The sequence below is a fragment of the Panthera onca genome, chromosome A3, assembly GCF_046562875.1.
Source record: "Panthera onca isolate mPanOnc1 chromosome A3, mPanOnc1 haplotype 2, whole genome shotgun sequence".
NCBI classification, from domain to species: Eukaryota; Metazoa; Chordata; class Mammalia; order Carnivora; family Felidae; genus Panthera; species Panthera onca.
This window is the reverse complement of record NC_138341.1, coordinates 76,957,550-76,978,589: the sequence shown is the minus strand read 5'-3', so window position 1 is coordinate 76,978,589 and position 21,040 is coordinate 76,957,550. Positions and strand designations below refer to the sequence as shown.

General features: G+C 38.9%; 1 protein-coding gene across 6 annotated transcripts in view; it reads right to left on the bottom strand.

Moving 5' to 3' along the window:
- THADA (THADA armadillo repeat containing) overlaps positions 1-18,249 on the bottom strand; it is a 325,993-nt gene extending 307,744 nt beyond the window's left edge. For 5 of the 6 annotated variants that reach the window (XM_078444418.2, XM_078444419.2, XM_078444420.2 and 2 more), the window contains exons 1-10: positions 18,131-18,249; positions 15,098-15,197; positions 14,707-14,801; positions 13,858-13,988; positions 8,987-9,135; positions 8,835-8,867; positions 8,515-8,563; positions 5,627-5,814; positions 2,514-2,608; positions 1,338-1,558 (exon numbers count right to left, since the gene is read on the bottom strand). In XM_078444418.2, the coding sequence (XP_078300544.1) occupies positions 1,338-1,558; positions 2,514-2,608; positions 5,627-5,814; positions 8,515-8,563; positions 8,835-8,867; positions 8,987-9,135; positions 13,858-13,988; positions 14,707-14,801; positions 15,098-15,173 (1,037 nt within the window). In that variant the 5' untranslated portion in view covers positions 15,174-15,197; positions 18,131-18,249. Of the gene's footprint in view, positions 1-1,337; positions 1,559-2,513; positions 2,609-5,626; positions 5,815-8,514; positions 8,564-8,834; positions 8,868-8,986; positions 9,136-13,857; positions 13,989-14,706; positions 14,802-15,097; positions 15,198-18,130 lie in introns of those variants that run through there. The other variant, XM_078444424.2, reaches the window with a different exon arrangement.
- Positions 18,250-21,040: the final 2,791 nt, after the last annotated feature.

Sequence of the window (21,040 nt, the reverse complement as noted above, 5' to 3'; positions counted from 1 at the left end):
GAAAGTTAGGGGGAATGGGGTTTCTTTTGAGAGTAATAAAGATATTCCAGAATTGATTGCAGTGATAGTTGTACAACCCTGTGAATCTACTGAAACAAAACTGAATTACACACTTTAAATAAGTGACTTTTACGGTATATAAATTATATCTCAATAGAGCTGTTATACAACACCACAATAAAAAGTGTTTTTTATAATTTAAATAATTTTTATATTATTATATTTATATTATTATTTTAAAAAATTATTTTAGAACATTGTGCTTTTTTTCCTTTACCTACATGTTCACTACTATCAAGCTGTATCTATGGTTTGATATTTCAAGCACACGATCACTTTCAGGCATTATGAAAAAAACACCCAAAAAACCACAAAACACAATCCAGTGAAGTCAAAAAAAAAACCCCACAAAACACAATCCAGTGAAGTCAAAAGAACTGGTTACAATTCTGGCTCAGGTGCTTATTAGCAATACACTCTTAGGTTTTAGCATTTACTTTTCTGACTTCACTTTTTCCACACAACACATCTGATTTCCTATCCTATCTATCAAGACACGTGAAGCTCATACTGAATTACCTATGTTGACGTTGTTCATAAACTCCAAAGCACTATCCATATAAAAATTTTCATAGTTTTTTAAAAATGCTAGCATTAGGGGCACCTGGGCGGCTCAGTCGGTTGAGCGTCCAACTTCGGCTCAGGTCATGATCTCACAGTTTGTGGGTTCAAGCCCCACGTCGGGCTCTGTGCTGACTGCTTGCTCAGAGCCTGGAGCTTGCTTCAGATTCTGTGTCTCCTTCTCTCTCTGCCCCTCCCCCGCTCACGCTTTGTCTCACTCTGTTTCTCAAAAATAAATAAAATGTAAAAAAAAAAATTTTTTTAATGCTAGCATTAGAGACTAAACGTTAACATTAGTATTAGAAATGTTCAATACAGGGGCACCTGGGTAAGCCTCTGACTTTGGCTCAGGTCACGATCTCACAGTTGATGAGTTAAAGCCCCACATCAGGCTTTCTGCTGTCAGCACAGAGCCCGCTTCAGATCCTGTCCCCTTCTCTCTCTCTGCTCCTCCCCCTTTCGTGTTCTGTCTCTCAAAAATAAATAAACATTAAAAAAAAAATGTTCAGTACAGGTTCACCTGCCCTAGTAATTTCTGTAACTCTCTCTCATCTCATCTTCTTTCATACCCACTTCATTGCCTACATATATCACCCTTTCAATTCAGGACTATCCTGAGCACTTTGCATTGAACTACTAAGTATGCAGGTTCAGTCACCATCTTTTAAATGTCTGGCAAGCAAAAGAAAATATGAGACAACAGCATGAAAACTCACTGTGAACTCAAGGTGAACAATACATGGACGATATTCAAGAGCAGGGCCTCCCCGCTTGGGCCCATCCTTCCATTCTGCCAGTCCAACATGGTGAGTGTCCCTTGACACAGGAATAAGAGAGTTGACTGCGAGACATCAGCACAACAAAGGCTCCTGCAGCAGTTCAAAAACCAGTCAGGGATGCTGGTACAGTCCACTGAACGGAGAAGCAAACTACTAATCTGGAAAAACATAACAGAGCTAACATGTTACAAAGCCTCTAAAACTGTACAGATATTTCAAGATGCACATCCAAAATTCCCTTTCCCCTGAAACATCCTAGGAAAAATAACTGAACCTAAAGATGAGAAGCCACAAGTGTTAAAGTTATTATTACCAAAAGGGAAAAAATTAAGTCTTAGGATTAAGAATTCTAAGTATGTGAACCATTTTGCTGGTTTGAATGTACTAGTGGAGCAAAACATATCATCCCCTGCAGGTGAATGACCTTAACACTTTTTAGAGGTGATTTGAGAAATCAAATTATTAAATTTTATCCAATGGCAAATACTTTGTGTGATCTCATAGAAGAGTACACATCTATTTTATATAACGTCAGGTAAACAGCTGCTTTGCATAAAGTCAGGTAAACAACTAAAATAAGTTTCTAGATAACAGAGTAAGGGAAGAAAACCCTGATAGTACTAAATATAAGGATTAGCGCACAAACTATCAAATTATATTTTCCATGTAATCAAATTCACCGAAAAATTGACTCTCACATGCTTCCAGTCTAAAGTTCAATATTTGGGTTATTCTTAATGAAAAGGAGATACTTATCAAAAAGTTAGGACTTCATGTATGTATATATTAATCCCTGCATAATTTTAATATTATAAATATCTTTTATAACACTGAGAGATGAAACTGAACAAACAGCACTAGAAACATATGAAGAGGCACCCCTAAAAATGTTGATAGTGATTATCTTTAGGAGATGGATTTACAGGTGACTACTCTGGTCTTCTTTCTGCTTTTTCTGCATTTTTGGACTGTCTCTTACTATAAGAGAAAAAGATCATCAGAAAGATTCTACTATGCAGAAAGAAATTTTTAATTCATGTCTTTAAAAATATTTTTAAAACATGTATCTAATTATCAATGAAATATACAATTCTACAAAGGAGATGCACTCACCAAATCAGGAATCTCTTCAGGTGGGTGAAACATAGCCTTAATAAAAAGAATAACAGCTAATCCAGATGTACTCTGAATTGTCTGTAAGAGGTGATCTATTTGGTAAAAAAGTAGAGAGTGTGGATTAAATGACAATGGATATTCTGGTACAGTGGAAAAAGCACACGCTGCAGGGACAGAGAGTCCTGGGTGCAATTTCTAGCATGACCACATCCTAGGTGAATAGGACTTGGGCAAGTTATTTCACCTCCCAGGGACTCAGCTTTCTCTTCTGTAATATGGGACAATATAACTCCTATCTGACAATTATTTTAAGCTTTAAATGCATAACGAACATAAGACTTTTATGCCCAGCACATAAACACTTAATAAATGTGATTCCTTCCTCTCTCCACTAACACCCACTCTCCCTTCCTCTCCCCACAGCACATCTAGCAGCAATACCGCTCACTCTCTTCCCTGCACTGAGGCCTCTCCAGCCCAACCCCCATGCATTACTCTTTCTTTTCTTTTTTTTTTTTTTTTAATTTTTTAACGTTTATTTATTTTTGAGACAGAGAGAGACAGAGCATGAATGGGGGAGGGGCAGAGAGAGAGGGAGACACAGAATCGGAAGCAGGCTCCAGGCTCTGAGCCATCAGCCCAGAGCCCGATGCGGGGCTCGAACTCACGGACCACAAGATCGTGACCTGAGCTGAAGTCAGACGCTTAACCGACTGAGCCACCCAGGCGCCCCGCATTACTCTTTCTTAAAGTGATTTCGGGGCTTGTGTAAAGAGCCTGCATCAGTGCTAACTGAAAGCTCTGCTATCATTGGCATGTACCCAATGCAACCAATCTTGACTTGCTATTTTCTCTTTGTTTTCTATTAGCCTCTGGTTTGTAATAAAGTTTACCAAATATGGTAAATTATTCAACCGGGGCTAAGACTCAAAAATCCCTACCATAAACTACCTACTAAATATCCACTGTGCCCTTTATCCCTGCTAACAGAACTGTGACTTTGATTGGGGCATCCACGTACTCAGCCAAAGGCGGGACACTTGCTTCCTCAATCTTGCCTGCAAGTAAAGGTAGCCACGTGAGGGTTCAGGCCAATGGGATAGGAGCAGGTACTTGGGAACTTTTGTTTTTCCTGATTAAAGGTAAGGATGCAACTGGCCCTCCTTCCTGCCGTGAACATAGACATAATGTCTGGAGCTACAGCAGTCAAATGGCAACCAGGAGGCAAAAAACGTGAGTAAAAGCCAACATGCTGAAGACGGCAGAGCAGAAAGGCAGAAATGTTTGGGTCCTAGACTGCATACAGTTCGGGATCACCTGCCTCAGAACTTGAAGTTATGTGGGGACGAGGGGAGCCATATTTGCTTAAGTGCCTGAAGTGCCTGAAGTTTGGTTTTCTGTTACTTGCAGCTGAACATTTTACTAATACATGAAATTTTAAAATCCTGGGGAAGAACAGCAATGAAGAGGTCCCATCAATGGTTCAGAAAAGGGGCTACCTCTTATTAAAATCAGGCCTTCTCTGTGTTTTACCCATCCTATAACAAATTCCTCTTTTAAAAAGCAAATATCCGGGGCGCCTGGGTGGCTCTGTCAGTTAAGCGTAGGACTCCGGCTCAGGTCACGATCTCGCGGTTTTTGAGTTCGAGCCCCGCATCGGGCTCTGTGCTTATAGCTCAGAGCCTGGAGCTTGCTTCGGATTCTGTGTCTCCCTCTCTCTCTGACCCTCCCCTGCTCACACTCTGTCTCTCTCTTTCTCTGTCTCTCTCTCACAATAAATAAACATGAAAAAAATTTTAAAAAAACAAATGAAACATCTGAACCAATTCATTAATTTTTTCGTTAATATTCATGCATACATGATCATATAGAATGAGAGATAAAGGTGAAAAAGTAATTTAACTTTTTGTGAACACGATAAGTTTTTTTTTTTTTTTGCTAATCTTATTGTAATATAAAACACCCAAAACAAGGGCACAGCTTAATGAATTAACTGAAATGAACACCCTTGTACCTACTGCCCAAAGCAAGAAGCAGTACTCAAGACACCCTGCCCAGAAGGCTCATCCACGTGCCTCATCTCAACCACAATCCCCTTCTCTCACCCTGAGTAGGCATTATTGTGACTTTCACAGTAATGGCTTTCTTCTTTTCAAATGGTTTTATTAATCAAATGTGCATCCCGTCCATTTTTTTAAAAATGTGATGTATTTTTTAAATGTGTTTTAATCTACAGGTGCCCTCTCTACCGCTTTCATTGTATAACAATTTCTCTATTCAAGAACTCTGGCCTTTGACCTGCAACATTTCCCACAATCTAGATGTGGGTTTGTTTAGTCCTGATGCAATTGCACACGTTCTTCTCTCTTCTACAATTACTGTAAACTGGCAGGTGACCTAGAGATTGGTCTCAAGTTCAGTCACTTTGGGAAAAGTATAGGTGGTGAAACCAAGACTAGATCTAAGGGGCATATATTGTCTGGTTGTCTGTTCTGTAAAGTTAGCAGTTGCTGATGCTTAATGCCTACGTCAATTCATTGGGGGTTACAAAATAGTGATATTCTACCATTTCATCTTAATTTATTATTTGAAATACTTTTATAAAGACAGACTTCCTCTCATTAGCTATTTGGTTTCCAGTGGCACAGTTCATATAAAGAAAAGCAACATATGAGAGATACAAAGGGGAATGATGAATGGCCCCACAAGGATTACTATCATTACTTGAGGATAATACCTACTGCTGAGGAGAAATGTACAGATTACATTTACCTTTCCAGATTTTCCTTCCAAATTTGGAAATCTATTCTTCTCAAGAATTTTCTTTTGCCACTTAAAGTCTCTGGCTTTTCAACACTAAGACTGTCAGATTTCCTTCTTTACAATACACATACACACATTTAGAAAAGTCCTTCAACATTACCCCTTGGAGAACTGGTACATTTGAAAGACAAAGCATTAAAACCTCATAATCCAGGGCCTCCCCACTTTAAGGGGCTAGGGGAGAAGTAGTTCTACGTGTCAGTTAAGTATCAAACATTTCATACCATTATTAGCGTAAGCTGAACGACACTCAATTATAATCACCATTTTTACGGTTTTACACTTACCATCAATTAAAAACTTGGTGAAAATACTCAGCAATCCACACATACTTAGCCATGTGGGGGAACTGGAAATCCTCACATGAAGTGTCTGAAAGTCTTGTATTTTCTGTACCAACATCACAGAAACTCTAGTGCCTACCGACAAGTCATTCATCAACTGCGTCTGAACAATATGATTTCCGGCAAATTTTCTATAACGAAGAAGAGACGTTATTACAAAAGAAAAGTCACATGAAAATGTCACCATTTCCATCCCTCGATAAAAAACATTCCTCAAGGGGCGCCTGGGTGGCTCAGTCGGTTAAGCGTCCGACTTCAGCTCAGGTCACGATCTCGCGGTCTGCGAGTTCGAGCCCCGCGTTGGGCTCTGGGCTGATGGCTCAGAGCCTGGAGCCTGCTTCCGATTCTGTGTCTCCCTCTCTCTCTGCCCTTCCCCCGTTCATGCTCTGTCTCTCTCTGTCTCAAAAATAAATAAACGTTAAAAAAAAAAAAATTTTTTTTTTAAATTAAAAATAGAATTACCATATGACCCAGTAATTCCACTACTGGGTATTTACCCAAAGAATATGAAAACACTAATTTGAAAAGACATATGCAACCCTATGTTTACTGCAGCATGATTTACGATAGCCAAGATACAGAAACAACCCAAGTGTCCACTGATAGATGAATGGATAAAGAAGATGTGATATATACACATATATACATACACACACACATATGCATACAATGGAAAATTATTCAGCCATAAAAAAGAACGAAATGTTGCCATTTGCAACATGGATAGATCTAGAAGGTATAATGCTAAATAAGGCAGTCAGAGAAAGGCAAATACCATAGCATTTTACTCATATATGGAATTTAAGAAACAAAACAAATGAACAAAGAAAAAAGAGACAAATTTAAAAAGACTATTAACGGGGCGCCTGGGTGGCTCAGTCGGTTAAGCGTCCGACTTCGGCTCAGGTCACGATCTCACGGTCCATGGGTTCGAGCCCCGCGTCGGGCTCTGTGCTGACTGCTCAGAGCCTGGAGCCTGTTTCCGATTCTGTGTCTCCCTCTCTCTCTGACCCTCCCCCATTCATGCTCTGTCTCTCTCTGTCTCAAAAATAAATAAACGTTAAAAAAAAAAAAAATTAAAAAGACTATTAACTATAGGGAACAAACAGATGGTTACCAGGGGGGAGGTTGGTGAGGGGAGGGGTGAAATAGGTGAAGGGGATTAAAGACTACACTTATGGTGAGAAGAACTGGGTAATGTATAGAATTGTTGAATCACTCTAATAGCCTGAAACTAATATAACACTGTATGTTAAGTATACTGGAATTAAAATAAAAATTAATTAAAAAAAAAAAAAAGAACAGCACACATATATTACCTCTATTCCCTGCCAGAACCTCAGTAAACCAACCACATAAAAAGACATAAATACACAAGGGCAACAAATAGACAACAAGACAATAACAATAAGCCTTTGGAAGCCACAAAGCAGATAGATAATAACTAACTTAGCAGAATCAACAAAAGTAAATACTAAGCCAGAGAATAATCCCCAAAATGACCTGATTTGCAGCCTCAAAAGGCTAAGAAACTTGGCACCAGGACTCCTTGATGTGGAAATAAATGTAGGGCTGAAAATGAGAAGATGGGCTACAAGTCTGTTGAAGAAGAGTAAGAACCAGCAAACAAGTGGCTTACCTCTGGGGAAGGTAAAGCAACACCAGATTGCAAACAAGCGAATTAGGCAAATATATGAACAATGAATGCCAAACGCCATGACCTCAGCTTTTTTCACTCCCTCAGCAACCAGAAGATTAAGCCAACGGTTTGGTTCCATGGTGAATCCACTACCCATGCAAAAAGACCTAAAGATATTGACATCGGAGGTTTTCCAAAGAAGTGGCCTAGCTAAACTAGCCTACAATAAAACCTGCCATCAACCCCACCCATATACACAGTTTCAAATCAACTCTCAGTGCCCCATCCTTAAATATGAGCGCTAGGCTAAAAATCACCAGACTTCTAAAGAAAGCTTCCAGTTTCATATAGTGAAGTGACCGAAAGCATCAAACAGAAAAAAAATAGCAACATAAAAGAACTAGGACTATGCAAAGGTAAGAAAACTATATTTAAAAACAAAACAAAACAAAACCCTATCATTAATATCCCCAGAAAAATAACAGGATGTTTCATTTATAAAAGAACAGATGCTAGGGGCGCCTGGGTGGCTCAGTCGGTTAAGCGGCGGACTTCGGCTCAGGTCATGATCTCGCGGTCCGTGAGTTCGAGCCCCGCGTCAGGCTCTGTGCTGACAGCTCAGAGCCTGGAGCCTGTTTCGGATTCTGTGTCTCCCTCTCTCTGACCCTCCCCATTCATGCTCTGTCTCTCTCTGTCTCAAAAATAAATAAACATTAAAAAAAAATTAAAAAAAAAAAAAAGAAGAACAGACGCTATGAGTAAGGAACACTCAGGGAGGAAAGAACTCTTGCTCATATTCTCCTAAAAATTTATTTGATTTTTTTAAGTTGATTTATTTATTTTGAGGGTAGGGGGAAAGAGAGAAAGAGGGAGAGAGAGAATCCCAAGCAGGCTCCACACTGTCAGCACAGAACCCGACGCGGGGCTCAATCTCACAAACTGTGAGATCACGACCTAAGTCGAAATCAAGAGTTGGACGTTTAGCTGACTGAGCCACCCAGATGCCCCTTTCTGATTTTTTAAATTAAATATCAAACCTCTAAAAAATACATTTATAATCAGGTCTAATATTAACAGAGAGGAATGGAATGAAGCATGTTCTGGAAACTTTTTAAAAATTTCCTGTGTACAAAGACAATGCACAACCACAAGTGTTCATGCACACATGCACAAGCATACAGATACTACTTGCCTATTTTCTTCAGAGATTTCAGTTAAACTCTTCTGCATGAAATGAAGCACTGAAACAAAAAGAATATATGATGACAAAGCAGAACCTAAAACTGTGAATTTTAATGTCAATATAAGAAAATATTTTAAGTCACTATTACCTACAGTGATATCATGGTATAGAAGTAGAAATTTAAAAGGAATATTTAAAAGGCAGGGACGTGATGTACGTTGGTAATCTGCAAAACTCTACCCATTGCCAAGAAACCGAAAACAACCAGTTCCAAACTGACTCATACAAGCAGTTACACCCTCAGAATAAAATAAAAGAATGGGACTTACCATTTTTAAGAAGATTACTAACACCTGCTCTACCTGTGGGAATAAAAAAATTAATACTGGTGGGGAGTCTCAGGACCAAAACTAACATTAACAAAATTGTTTAAAAACAATAATGTAATGATAGAAAAAATACTACAAAAGAGCTGGCTTACCTACGTCAAAGTTCTCCATACAGCAAGATATATTGTCAATTACTTTCCTATAAGAGTACACATCAGTAGTACTCAATTCTTCCTGAAGACGAGAAGTAAAACTTTGTACAGCCTCAGTTAGAAAAAATTCAGGTAGGCCATTTAGTGAGCTAGAAAAAGAACCAAGCATTAGAAATCTGGCAACCATGTAGTATGTAGAAGGGAATCACACAAATGAAGTAATACTGGACTACATCTTCAAAATACAGCCAGAAAATTTTAACTTCATGCCACAATTGTTGAACTCCTTGCTTCCATCTTGCTTCCCTCCTCAATAGAGAAGCCAGAGTGATATTATAAAAACACTGTGTTAATCTTCTGCCTAAAATTGTCCCACATGTCCATCTCAGTCCAGTTGGTTGCCATAGCGCTGCAATGACTTACAAGACTCCACAAACTCTAGCCCCACCACTATCTCTCCAGCCTCATCTTGATCCTTGTTGACTTAGCTCTAGCTGCATGGCCTTCCTTGTGGCAACAATATAACAAAGTCTTTGTTCTTGCTATTTCCTCCAACTGACACTCCTCCCTCAAATAGACCCAATAATAATCATTCCCTTGTCCCTTTCAGGTCAATCTCAAATATCACCTTATCAATGTCATTTTAGCAAAGATATCTGAAGTGACCACCATATTTTAAATTGCAACCTTCACCCCATCCTTGATGCTCCCATCTCCCATCACTGCTTTATTTTTCCCAATCACATTCATTTCATCTAATCCTATATATTTTGACTATTTGACTATTTTCAATCTTCCTCTTAGAATGTAACCTCCATTCTATACTGCCTTATTCACTGTATCCCCAATGCCTAGAATATTTATTTGACATAGAGTAGATAGTCAATAAAAATTCACTGAATAGGGGCACCTGGATGGCTCAGCTGGTTAAGTGTTAGATTCTTGCTCTGGGCTCAGGCCATGATCTCACGGTTGTGAGATTGAGCCCCATGTTGGGCTCAGCAAGGAGTGCAGAGCCTGCTTGGGATTCTCTCTCTCTCTGTCCCTCCCCTGCTCATGTACACATGCTCTATCTCAAAATAAACAAATTTTTAAAAAAATTTTTGAAGAGATAAATTTAATTTAGTGTCAATTTAACTCAATTAATCTAAATCAAAACCACTAGGGGGCGCCTGCGTGGCTCCATCGGTTAAGCTTCTGACTTCAGCTCAAGTCATGATCTTGACATTCTTGGGTTTGAGTCCTGCATCAGGCTCTGTGCTGACAGCTCAGAGCCTGGAACCTGCTTCAGATTCTGTGTCTCCCTCTTTCTCTGCCCTCCCCTGTTCACACTGTCTCTCTCTCTCTGTCTCTCTGTCTCTCTCTCACTCAAAAATAAATAAACATTAAAAATTTAAAAAAAAACAGTAGGAATTTTTTTTAATTGCCTAAAGAGTTCTAAAGCTCTTCTAGAAGAAAAAGAATTTAGAAATAGGAATAGTCTGAAAAAGAAAGGTCACCAAAGGGGTGACGTGCTTCAGTATATAATTAAACTACATTATCACACTATAGGAAATAAAAGTGTGGTATGGGTGAGTAAACAAATAGACACAAATCTAAAATTGAATCTATGTTTATACAGGAACACAGAACATAATAAAATGGCATTCCAAATAAATGGGAAAGATGGACTATTCAAAAGTTTGAGGATAAGTGGCTCCCCATTACAAAAAGAAAACTAAATTGGATCTCTAACGTATGGTCCACTCAAAGCTTAACTCCAGATGAATTTAAAGATTAAACAAAAAAAATAAATTTTAAAAGACAAGCATGTAATTTTATATGATCTTACCCTACAGAAAGTATACATAAGCAAGGCATGAAACTCAGAAATCTATACAAAGAAAAATATTAGATTTGATTACCAAAAAAATAATTTGTAATTTTTAAAAAGCAAACACTATAAACAAAGGAATACATTTGGTACATAACCTATATAAAGCTGTTATAAATCAAGAAGACATTCTGTGGTTGCTGACTTCCTGGAGGCATTCCCCATGCCCCCTTTTTTTTTTTTAATTTGAACGTTTATTTATTATTGAGAGACAGAGAGACAGAGCATGAGCATGGGAGGGGGAAGAAAGAGGGGCAGACACAGAATCTGAACCAGGCTCCAGGCTCTGAACTGTCAGCACAGAGCCTGACGCGGGGCCTGAACACACGAACCGTGAGATCATGACCTGAGCTGAAGTCGGATGCTTAACCGACTGAGCCACCCAGGGCCACCCCCCCCCCCATGCCCTTTTTTATTGGCAAAACCCACCTCCCACTACAGAGGTGTGAGAATCTTGCTTCCCAGCCATTCTTAAAACCAGAAGGAGGGTATATGACCCAATCTTGACAACAGAAAGTGATAGGAACTCTACTGAGACCTTCTGCAAAATGTTTTCTCTCCAATAAAAAGAGTTGGAGAAGAGGAAATTTCCTTCTCTTTTTTTCTGGATGCAGTCATGTCTGTCTAAGGTGCTTGTAACTGCTACAGTCCCTTGTAATTCTGAGGGAAGATATGGCCAACACATGGGAGAAAAATGGAAAACATCAAGATCTTTGATGACATGGTTGACTGCTTCACCAAAACCCTAGAACTGGCCACTATCTGATCATTTGCTTTTTGACACATTAAATAAATTTACTTCAGTAAGAAAAAAAGTCATTCTAACAAGAAGACACACAAAAGATATGTAATCACAAACAGTCAAACTGTGCACATTAAAAAATATTCAATCTCAGCAATCTGGGAAATGAAAAGTAAAACATAATACTATTTTTTACCCAATAGATTTTTAAAGATATAAAGATTGATATTATCCAGCATTATAAAGGTATGAAGACACTGGCACTCTGGTTCACTGTTAGTGGGGAGTACAGATTAGCAATGTTTTTGGTGAAAAAATTCCACTTCTAGGAATTTATCTCAGAAAATACACAGAACAACTATATACGTGATTAAGAATATCACTGCATCATGGAATAATGAAATTGGAATAATGAAAACAAAACACTAAATATCAGTGAGAAATTGATTAAATTTTGTATACCCATATTATGGAATACATATAGCTGTAAGAAAAGATAAGGACTTTGGGTGGGAACATAAAATAATAAAGACATTATGGAAAACAATATGGAGGCTCCTCGGAAAATTAAAAATAGAACTACCATATGATCCAGTAGTCCTATTTCTGGGTGTATATATCCAAAAGAACTGAAAGCAGGATCTCACACCCAGCATGTTCACAGCAGCATTCTCCACAACAGCCAAGAGGAGGAAGCAACCCAGATGTCTATCAACAGATGAATGGATGAATACAATGTGGTACATATGGACAATGAAATATAACTTAACCTTAAAAAGGAAGAAAATCCTGCCACATGCTACAACATGGATGAACCTTGAGAATATTATGCTAAGTAAAATAAGCCAATCAAAAAGGGACAGATACAAATATTCCACTTATTTGAGGTAACTAAAGCAATCAAATTCATAGAAAGAACTGTGGTAGCTAGAGGGTAGGGAGAAGGAAAATGGGGATTTGCTGTTTAATGGGTATAGATTTTCAGTTTTGCAAGATGAAAAAGCTCCAGAGATCCACTGCACAACAATGTAAATATACTTAATACTCAAAAATGGTTAAGATGGCAAATTTTATGTTATGTGTTTTTTAACACAATTTTTAAAAAAGAATAAGGACTACACTGATACGAAAATATCTCTAAGACATTCCTTTTTTTTTTTTAAGTTTATTTATTTATTTTTGAGAGAGAGACAGAGAGAGCAAGCAGGGGAGGGGCAGAGAGACAGAGAGAGAGAGAGAGAGAGAGAGAGAGAGAGAGAGAGAGAGAGAACCCCAAGCAGGCCCCGCATTGTCAGCACAGAGCCCAATGTGTGGCTCGAATTCACAAACTGTGAGATCATGACCTGAGCTGAAACTAAGAGTTGGCTGCTTAACCGACTGAGCCACCCAGGCACCCCTCTAAGACATTCTTTAGTGAAAAAACAAGCTACAGAGCAATAAGTAGAGTATAATCACATTTATGTAAAAAAAAAAATGAAAACTAAAATAAAATACAATACACATATTAAACCCAAAGGAAAGGTCTAAAGAGATAGATACCGAAATGTGAAGCGATGACCTTTACTAAAGAAAGTAAGATAGGGGTGGCTAGATGGCTCAGTCAGTTAAGTACCAGACTCTCAGTTTCAGCTCAGGTCATGATCTCCCGGTTCATGGGATGGAGCCCCACATCAGGCTCTGTGCTGACAGTGTGGAGCCTGCTTGGGATTCTCTCTCCCCTACTCTCTGCTCCTCCCCAGCTTGGCTTGCACACGCACATGCCCCTCTCTCCCTCAAAAATAAATAAACTTAAAAAAAAAAAAAAAAAAGTAAAGTAAGATAGGCCAGAAAGAGGGAAATAGAAGGCTCATTTTTCATTTTGTTCACTTCTGTATTGCTTAAAGTCTTTACATTAAGCATATATTTCTGTGTAATTAAAAATATGCTTAAACCAAGTACAAATGGGAAAAATAAAGGAAAAAGAAATAGCAGGATGACAGTTTAAACTTAACCAAGAATTGCATTAATATAAATGGACTAAACCAAGCGTCTGTAAACTCGAGGCTAGAGCCTGTTTTATTAAGGTCTTTGACCTAAAAAGCCTTTTCACATTCTATAAAAGTTGTAATACATACACAAAACAGAGACCATACAAATGAAATTGCTAGTAACATATTTCAGTTCAGTTTTACCAAACCAGGAGAATTTTAAATACTGGTTACTTTTGCTCAGATTGAACATTTATGATGGTTAACTTCCTTTCCTTTTTGTCCTTACCTTGCCAAGACTTTCTTCAAGGGATTCTTTAGACTCAAAGAAAGATAAATTCCTGCTAAAATATCCAAACAACTTCGAATACTGGGATCACATGCGCCATTTTTATCTGCCTTCTCCAGTAAAGGCACAATCTACAATCCAAAAAATTCAAAGTCATGGTACTTTTGTCTAATATCAACTATATAGCAAAGTAACAGTTTCAAACACTCTTTTAAGTCTCAATGTAATGTGAAATATTTCCTACCCTATATTGTTAAGGATACTGATTTAAACACTGATTTTAGTATTTTTTAACTTTTTAACCCATACCCCCAGCTCCCATTTTACTCTCCAGACCCACCTCTATTAAGAATTAGACTTGTTAATGGTTCAAGTTATAGGAATTCTGTGGCACTATTGAAAAAGCAAAAATATACATAATTGCTTTCCAAAAAAAATTATGCAAGTTCAAATGGTAAATCCTAATACTGAAACACTTACTGGTAAGGACAGTCTTTATATTTTATATTAACTTTTTAATGTGTCTGCTAAAAAGTTTTAAAGATTCAGATCAATATTCAGAATAATTTTTTTTTTAATTTATCTCCACAAAAAAGGTATGCACAATTGTCTCAATGTCCCATCTATTTACAGCTCCAATGGCAGTGGAAGCCTGAATGGCTTCTATTGATACCCTGAGTAAAACGAGATTATACAATGAACAGAAAAGGAAAAAAAAAAAATCTATTTTTTAATGATACATTGATATTAAAAATTGAGAGCCAAAAATTGTCAGTTAATTTTAAAAGTTCATAATAGCATGATATGATATTCTTCAAGATGCATCAATGAATATCAACTCAGTCTTACCTGTTTAACACAATGGATTTGTGACACTCCATCTGTGAGTTGTACACAATGTAACAGCAAAGAAGCTAGGTTCTTTCCTTCCACATCAGCCAAAGCTAGATAACACACATACAAAAACATTTCAAGGATTTAACAATATATGCAAATAAGTTTACCTTTGCTACGCATTATGCAAAATCTAAGTATTTATAAACCAAACCAAAACAAAAGCAGGTCGAACTTCATCTGAAGACAAAATTTTTAGGAAATCATTTTACATGCAAAACTGAATGTAAGGAACATGGAAAAATTGAACAGAAAGAGTCTGAACATTATGTGGTATTGAGTCTTGACATAAAAATACTCTGCAACCCAGAAAAGAAATAAACAAATGAGGTCAGAAATCACTTACAACGCAAAGTTTCAAGGTCTTGATGGCAAATGGTCAGTGCAGTCACTTGCATTTCTTTCTTCTTCTTTACGCCCATTTTAAATAGAATTAATAGTAGACACTGTAAAAAAGAAGAATTTAAAGCATTGTCTAATTCAGGATTTCTGAACTCAGCACTATTGGCATTTTGGACCAGAAACTTTTTGGCTACTTTTTGGGTGTCTATGTATTGTAGGATGTTTAACACGCTCCTCGCCTCTACCCATTAGATGCCAGCAGCATCCCCTCCCCCCAAGTTATTACAATCAAAAAATATCTCCGGGCATTGCCAAATGTCCCCTGGAGAGCAGAGTGGCCCCAGGTTGAGAACCACTGATCTAAGGATTTCTGCTTCAAAAAAGAAAAACATTTTTAAGCTCAACAACAGCTTATTATTTTCCAAAGTCACTCCCATTATGACCCAGTCTTTGTATTTTAAAAATACAGCAAACCTTCATTTTAGTAATGACAGCAACAACAACAGCATGGTTTTTCCAAAAGTAAACTGGGCTCAACTAACTTCTGTGCCTTCTTGGACATATCAGGAGATGTCATAACACACTGTATCTTGACCTTTGCAGAGTATTTGATAAAGGAAACTTGCATACTATCCTTGTGAGTTTGTTTTTAGTTAACAGAATTTGCTTTTAGTTAAAACGGTTTTAGTTAACAAGGTCCGTAATGGGTTTGAATAAATGTTCCTAAAGAATACACACATATAGTACCATGACATCTGGGCATCTCTAGGGAAATGCAACACAGGGCTCTTTTCTTAGCACAGTTAGCATGTTTAGCAATGTTTGTGATTCAGACATTAGAGGACATAACATAGAGAATTTGTAAAAGCTACAAAGCTGGAAGGTCATGTTAAATGCTGAAATCAGGATTAAAGTACAGCCCGATAAACTGGAATGAACTTAGCAAGATGAAACAGAAATAAATGTAAAATGCTGCATTTTTCATTAGAAAAAAAACATAAAACATTAATACAAGACAGGGAGACAGCAGCCAAATGTGATTTGAAACAAATCAGTATGTGAGCCAACAGAACAACATGTCTGCTAAAAACCACATTATAAGTCAGCCTGATCAAGGGAGTGCATGATCCCTTGCTCACCCCCACACGTCAGGTGACATGTGGAGCATCAAGGAAAGTGCTAGTGGCTATCCCTTAAGGAGCCATAACAAATGATAAAACTTTCAAGGAACTAACAGATTTCTGAAGGGCCTAGAGAGCACCTCCTTCAGAGAACAGCTCAGTTAACCAAAGGTGTTTGGTCTGGAGAAAAGAGGACAGGACAAGTGCCATAAGGCAGCTGCTGTTGCTGGAGGACTGTCAGAAAAAGAGATGTCTTTTGTCTTGCTATAGAATTAGGAAAAGTCAGTGCAAGCTTCAGGGAGGCTGAATCCAGCTCCCTGGATTCAGGGAGAACTCTCCCTGAACTCTCTGGTCTAACTATGGAATGGACTGCCTTTTTAACAGAGAATCGCCCAGCTCTGAAAATATCCAAACAGAAGCAGAATGAACCCTTTGCACCTGAACTCCTGCAATGGCCTCACAACTGGTCTCCTCTCTTCTCCCTTGTTTCTGAAGAGTCCCCTCTTTTTACAGTCTTTTTAAAACTCTCATCAAATCTAATTACTCTCTTGCTTAAAACTTTCCAAGGGCTTCCAATTACATTTAGAATAAAATCTAGCTTCAGACCTTGGCCTTCAAGGCCCTAAGTAATCTGGTACTACCTTCCTCTGCATTTCATCTCAAATCAATCTTCTCTTAACCATCTAAGGACCTTTCCCTTCCTAATACCTCTGCCTGTTAATGTCTGTTCCACCTGATCTTTGCAAGATCTTAGCACCTCATCTTTCAGGTCTCTTCTCAAATACCACCTCCTGTGAGAAGTCTTCCATGACCACTGTCCCTAAAATGCCACCACTCCTATTCACAGATCATTTCCATTAACTTATTTTCTTCATAGTACTTACTACTACCTGAAATTGCAGTAACTTGGTTATTTGTATATTGTCTGTCTCCCCTAGTAATAAACACTATGAAGGCAGCAACTTTAATCTGTTTTATCCACTGTTTTAATCCTCAATTCCTAAAACAGTACCTGGCATATATTCAGTGCTTAATAAATATCTGATGAATAAACGAATTAACTAACACTGTCAGAGATGTTCTAGAAGGGAGGTATGCCTTTAACAACAGAAAAGTGCACTACCAGATATATTCTATATCTAAATGACAAGTTAGTCCTGACCTTAACAAAAACTACGGTCCATCTGCAAAGTAAGAAATCAATACAGCAATGGAACATGAAAAACTACTTAACAGAAAATGGTAATAAAAATAAACACATAATGGCAACAACAAGGGAAGAATTTGGAAAGTGACATGATTATATCTAGGGGAATAAATGGGGATCACTTCCTAGGAAAGTGACCAATACACAAACTTAAGAAGGGATAGAGACAGATAACTGGGGAGACTATTTTCTGGTGAATGGCGAGTAAGTTTACAGCAGGATTTGATCTTGAAACCCTCAATACTACACAAAAATTGGCTCGGTGCTTATGCGTGCTCAACAGGTACCTAAATGTCTGTCCTGATGAACTGGGCCTCCCCAAAAGGGAAAATCCCGTGCCCACCCTATGACACTGCTTCAGTGGCCAGAAGATGCTCGGCAAATTGTAGTCCTAAAACCCACTGGCTGCTTTCCTTTGACGGCTGCTTTACTCCCATTTACACCGTCTGGTTGACTCCCACATTTTCTGGGTAATTTCCGAACCACGTGGAATCCAGAGAATGACAGGTGATCAAAAAAAGTAGTTAAAGTGCTGTCTCCATGGAGACGTAAGCGACCGGAAATCAGTACCAAAACCTCCAAATTCTCGCGATAGCCCAGGAATGGGGGAATTGGTGCGAATCACCTAGCTGCCCTAGCTAAGTGGCCGAGCGGAGCTGTGAAGAGTCGCGCGCTACCGCGGGTCTGGCAGAATGCCTGGGAGCCAAACCTCGTGCTTGTGAGCGTCTGAGAAGAGTCGCAGCCGTCTAGATGAGTGCCGGAGCTGCTCTGGTTCTACGGTATCTCCGTGGCCCGCAACGTGGTCTGTTGACTACCGGGTAGGGGTGATGGTAGGGAAGCAAGGGGACCTGGACCTGGAGTGATCGCGAGAATTGAATGACTGAGCTCTTCCAATCAGGAGGCTGGAACGGTCGTGATGTCACTGGGAACGAGTGTTGCCGAGTGGATTTGGGTAGACTGCGACTTTAAAAGAATGCGCGGTGCAACCCTTTCTAAGCCAGGGGCGAACTCAGCGGTTTGGAACTCTGTCTGTTTCGTTCGCTTTAGGGCAGTCTAGACCTCGAGCACCTGGGAAGCATCTTTGCTTCAATCTGACGTTCCACTCTTCTTCCACACATTTTACCCAGCACAGAGACAGGACGAACTGCCTCCGGGATGCGGAAACCAGCGATTGTAGAGCCTGGGAGATGGTGTCGGGAGAGGGGGGTAGTGAGAGCCGAAGCCACAGTAAGAATTTGGTTTGGTTTGGTTTGGTTTGAGAGAGGGAGACACATAATCCGAAGCAGGCTCCTGGCTCTGAGCTGTCAGCACAGAGCCTGATGCGGGGCTGGAATTCACAGACTGCGAGATCAGGACCTGAGCCGAAGTTGGAGGCTTAACCGAATGAGCCACCCAGACGCCCAAGGGTTTTAATTAAAATGAGAAACTCTGAAATGAACTAACCTATAACCAAGTGCGTTTGTTCCTGAGTTCAAGCCCGGCATTGGGCTCTGCGCTAACAGTGTGGAGTCTGCTTGGGATTCTCTCTCTCTCCCATTCTCTCTCTGTCCCTCCCCCCTTGTGCTGTCTCTCTCTCTCTCTCTCTCTCTCTCTCTCTCTCTCTCTCAAAATAAGTGAACTTAAAAAAAAAAGTTTAGGGGTGCCTGGATGGTGTAGTTGGTTGAACTTCCAACTCTTGATTCCAGAAGAGATCCCATAGTTGGTGAGTTTGAGTCCCACATCAGGCTCTGCACTGATAACATGGAGCCTGCTTGGGATTCTCTCTCCTTTTTTCTGCCCCTCCCCCGCTTGTGAGCGTGCTCTCTCTCTCCCCCCAAATAAATAAATAATTGTTTTAAGTTTAAGAAATAAATAAATAAATAAAATACACCATGAATTTGGGCCATGAACTTCTTTCTAAATAGCTATCTATTTTATTTGTAAAAATGTATTCCAAGGGAATTTTTAAATTTTTTTTAATGTTTATTTATTTTTGAGAAACAGAGAATGAGTAGGGAGGGGCAGAGAAAGAGGGAGACACAGAATCTGAAGCAGGCTCCAGGCTCTGAGTTGTCAGCACAGAGCCAGACTCGGAGCTCCAACCCACCAGCAGTGAGATCATGACCTGATCCAAAGTTGGATGCTTAACTGACTGAGCCACCCAGGCGCCCCCCAAGGGAATTTTTAAAGAATCCGTAGTCTTTAGTATGTAAAAGTGTATGGCTGCTTTTAGTATGTAAAAGTGTAAAAGAAAACACTTAAATGACATCTTCTTGTAAAAGTGGACTACATAAAATCATGAAAAATAATATATACATGTTTGGTTCAGTGTAGTTTAGCTTTGGAAATATGTACCTGTTGAAGCAGCATTTCCCCTCAATTAGGGAATGGATTTTTTATACTTAATGACACATTTTCACACATTTCACACAGATTTTTAAAGTCTGTGACATTTGAATGATTAAAATTTGACCTCCGAATACCACAAAAAAGGGCTTTAACTGCCTACTCATTTAATACTTGTTCCTAAGCATCTCTATTCAAGCCAAACTTCAGACCAAGCCAAGGTAAGTTTTTCCTGTAAGTATTGTTTTCCTAGACTGAAAAACATAATATGGTCTGTCAGTTTTATATTCCCAGTACCTCCTAAAAAAACACAATTTATGGTAATCGGCCAGGAATACATGATGATTTACATAATTAAAGAATCCATCATAAGAAGCCTTATGGCACCTGGGTGGCTCAGTCATTAAGTGTTCAACTCTTGATTTCAGCTCAGGTCATGAACTCAGGGTTTGTGAGTTCCAGCCCCACATTGGGCTCACGCTGACAGCACAGAGTCTACTTGGGATTCTCTCTCTGTCCCTCCCCTGCTCTCTCTCTTTCTCTCTCAAAATAAATAAGCTTTAAAAAAAAAAAAAAAAAAAGCCTATTTAATGGTTTCATGCCCATCTAGATGTCATATCTAGAACTATGAGTATGAATATTGTGTTATTTTTTAATATAAGATGAAATCTTGTTACTTGTTAAAAAATATATATATGTTATTTGTTAATGTGTTTGTCCCTGAGTCAACGAAAGAAAGCAGAATTCTTCTGGTATTTATCTTGCTGTGTAATAAGTTACCCCAAAACTTAATGCCTTAAAACACTACTTTTTTTTTTTTTTTAATTTTAATTTAGAGAGAGAGAGAGTGCAAGTGGGTGAGAGGGTCAGAGGGAACTTGCTGTGTAAGAAGTTACCCCAAAACTTAATGCCTTAAAATACTACTTTTTTTTTTTTTTTTTAATTTGAGAGAGAGAGAGTGCAAGTGGGTGAGAGGGTCTGAGGGAAAGAGAGATAGATTCTTAAGCAGGCTCCATGCTCAGTGTGGAGCCTGATGTGGGACTCTATCCCATAACCCTGGGATCATGACCTGAGCCGAAGTCAAGAGCAGGAAGCTGAGACTGAGCCCCCCAGCTGCCCCTAAAACACTACATTTTTACTATCTCACAGTTTCTATGGGTCAGAAATTCAACAGTCATGCATGTGGTTGAGTGCTGCTGGCCAGGAATCTCTCATGAGGTTACAGTCATTGGAAGATTTGGCTGGAGCTGGAGAAACCACTTCCAAGATGACTACACCCAGTGGCTCTGATCGG